Source organism: Oratosquilla oratoria, chromosome 8, assembly GCF_046742065.1.
Source record: "Oratosquilla oratoria isolate Oo_2021 chromosome 8, ASM4674206v1, whole genome shotgun sequence".
NCBI classification, from domain to species: domain Eukaryota; kingdom Metazoa; phylum Arthropoda; class Malacostraca; order Stomatopoda; family Squillidae; genus Oratosquilla; species Oratosquilla oratoria.
In genome coordinates this window covers 46,382,836-46,385,335 of record NC_134784.1, presented here as the reverse complement: position 1 = coordinate 46,385,335, position 2,500 = coordinate 46,382,836, and the positions used below count along the sequence as shown (strand labels likewise).

Below are 2,500 nucleotides of genomic sequence, written 5' to 3'. Positions count from 1 at the left end.
AAAATCGTTAAGTAACACAGTATTATGTCTTCAAACGCCTATCATCAATCAATTATATAGATCACTTGTTTGCTGAAGTTTGACATATGCTGTTTCCGTGCCGTGTTTCCACAAATCTTATTAATGACTCTGATAGAATGTAAAAGTTACGGCGGTGAGCCACAAAACACATATCAAAGTTAAGAAACAAATCACACAAAAATTGTTTAACTCGACAGAAACTGTTCTCTCTCAGAGAGTGAACATATGGCGTGGGTGTTGATTTAATGGAAGCCATTAAGGTATTAAAGAATGATAATATTCACTCCAATGCGATGCAGTGGACCACAGTACTAAGGAAGTTTTCCATAGACCCACGCCCGGCTACTAGTTATATTCATTCGCATGAAAAATACCACTGTGGTTGCATTATACTAAAAAAAAAAGATAATGTATATATCTTCTACAGCAGTGTTTCTCGACCTTTTTTGTTCTGTGGCCCCTTTCGACCCGACAAAAAACCTTGTGGCCCCCCATGCCAACTCCATCCATCCCTCACCCTGATCACCCAAAGAAATGAAAATATCATGGACTCAAAACGCTTCAGGCATGAATCAAATAACAATATTAGTTGGATAAATTTATTTGTTGAATACATATGGCGGGGGTGTTGATTTAATGGAAGCCATTAATGTATTGAAGAATGATAATATTCACTCCAATGCGATGCAGTGGACCACAGTACTAAGGAAGTTTTCCATAGACCCACGCTCAGCTACTAGTTATATTCATTCGCATGTGGTTACACTAAATAAAAAAAAATAATAAAAAAATAATGTATATATCTTCTATAGCAGTGTTTCTCGACCTTATTTGTTCTGTGGCCCCTTTCGACCCGATAAAAAACCTTGTGGCCCCCCATGCCAACTCCATCCATCCCTCACCCTGATCACTCAAAGAAATGAAAATATCATGGACTCAAAACACTTCAGGCATGAATCAAATAACAATATTAGTTGGATAAATTTATTTGTTGAATACATATGGCGGGGGCGTTGATTTAATGGAAGCCATGAAGGTATTAAAGAATGATAATATTCACTCCAATGCGATGCAGTGGACCACAGCACTAAGGAAGTTTTCCATAGACCCACGCCCAGCTACTAGTTATACTCATTCGCATGAAAAATACCACTGTGGTTGCATTATATTAAAAAAAAAATTGTACAGTATATATCTTCTACAGCAGTGTTTCTCAACCTTTTTTGTTCTGTGGCCCCTTTCGACCCGATAAAAAACCTTGTGGCCCCCCATACCAACTCCATTCATCCCTCACCCTGATCACCCAAAGAAATGAAAATATCATGGACTGAAAACACTTCATGTATGAATCAAATACCTATATTAGTTGGATAAATTTATTTGTTGAATACTATCAAAATTAATAAAGCAGGAATACATGCAGGTGAACTTGGCTCATTTTTTAAAAGTTTCAGTGGAATCTCTGTGACTGATGCAGGGCGGCCAACTTATCGATATTTAGCTCAAGAGATGTCAGAGAAAGACGTAAATCGCCTCTTTTTTCTATATCAAGGCAGTTTCCAGTCTTTGACAGCAAGTGCATTACCCGACTGAAACTAGTTTCAACTAAGTACGACGTGGGAAAAGCAACTAGAAGCAACTTCACTTCCTTCCAGAGCAGTGGGTACTTTTCATACACATATTGATTTATCCACAGTTTATGGCGCCCTCCACGCTTGAACCTTGCTCGAGCTGTTGTGTCATTCTGCAGTTCAATGATACTTTCTTGTAGGGTGACATCAACTTCAGATGCATCAGCAATGAAAGGGTTCACAAACCAGTCAGGCACGGTCATTTGAAGCAGGTCAGAAAAACGAGTTTCCATATTATCATGCAACTGCTTCAGATGGTCGACATACACTGCTAGGTCAGCATCAAGCAGCTCGGCGGATATACTTGCTATGGATGGGAACTGGACAAACTCCCGTCTCCCAAGGTTCAGCCAGAACAGCTTGAGTTTCCCTATAAATGCAGTGATCGCCTTCTTGCATGAAAACAAAGTGGAGTAATTTCCTTGAAGCTCATTGTTCAGAACATTTAGCTTTTCAAATATATCTGACAGGTAGAGTATATTGCTCTTTGCATCAAAAAGCTTTTGTTCGAGTTCCGTCTCACTCAAGATAGACACAACGCTGTCCCAAAGTGCAACAAAACGTTGCAACACAATTTGTTCGATTTTTTCATTATTCTTCCCACATAGTTACTGAAAAAAGGCGATCTTGCAGAGCATTTTTTTTATCAAGTTGATAGCCTTGATAACACGGGGACAGCTTTTTTCAAGTACGCACTGAATCTCCGATACCTTCCGATCATAGCAGCAGCGCCATCTGTTGCACAAGCCACGATGTTTTTGACTAGAATATTGTTTTCTTCAAAATATGCCTCAAGTTTTTTGAAGATTGACTAGCCTTTAGTGTCAGTTGTTAATTTCAGTGAAAAA

At 38.9% G+C, this 2,500-nt stretch overlaps 1 protein-coding gene across 1 annotated transcript in view; it reads right to left on the bottom strand.

The window, feature by feature from the left end:
• Nucleotides 1-1,471: 1,471 nt before the first annotated feature.
• The window catches only part of LOC143027370 (zinc finger MYM-type protein 6-like), a 1,289-nt gene continuing 260 nt past the window's right edge, over nt 1,472-2,500 (bottom strand). Inside the window, exons 2-3 of the mRNA XM_076188652.1 lie at nt 2,363-2,414; nt 1,472-2,192 (exon numbers count right to left, since the gene is read on the bottom strand). Of these exons, the coding sequence (XP_076044767.1) occupies nt 1,472-2,192; nt 2,363-2,414 (773 nt within the window). The remainder of the gene's footprint in view (nt 2,193-2,362; nt 2,415-2,500) is intronic.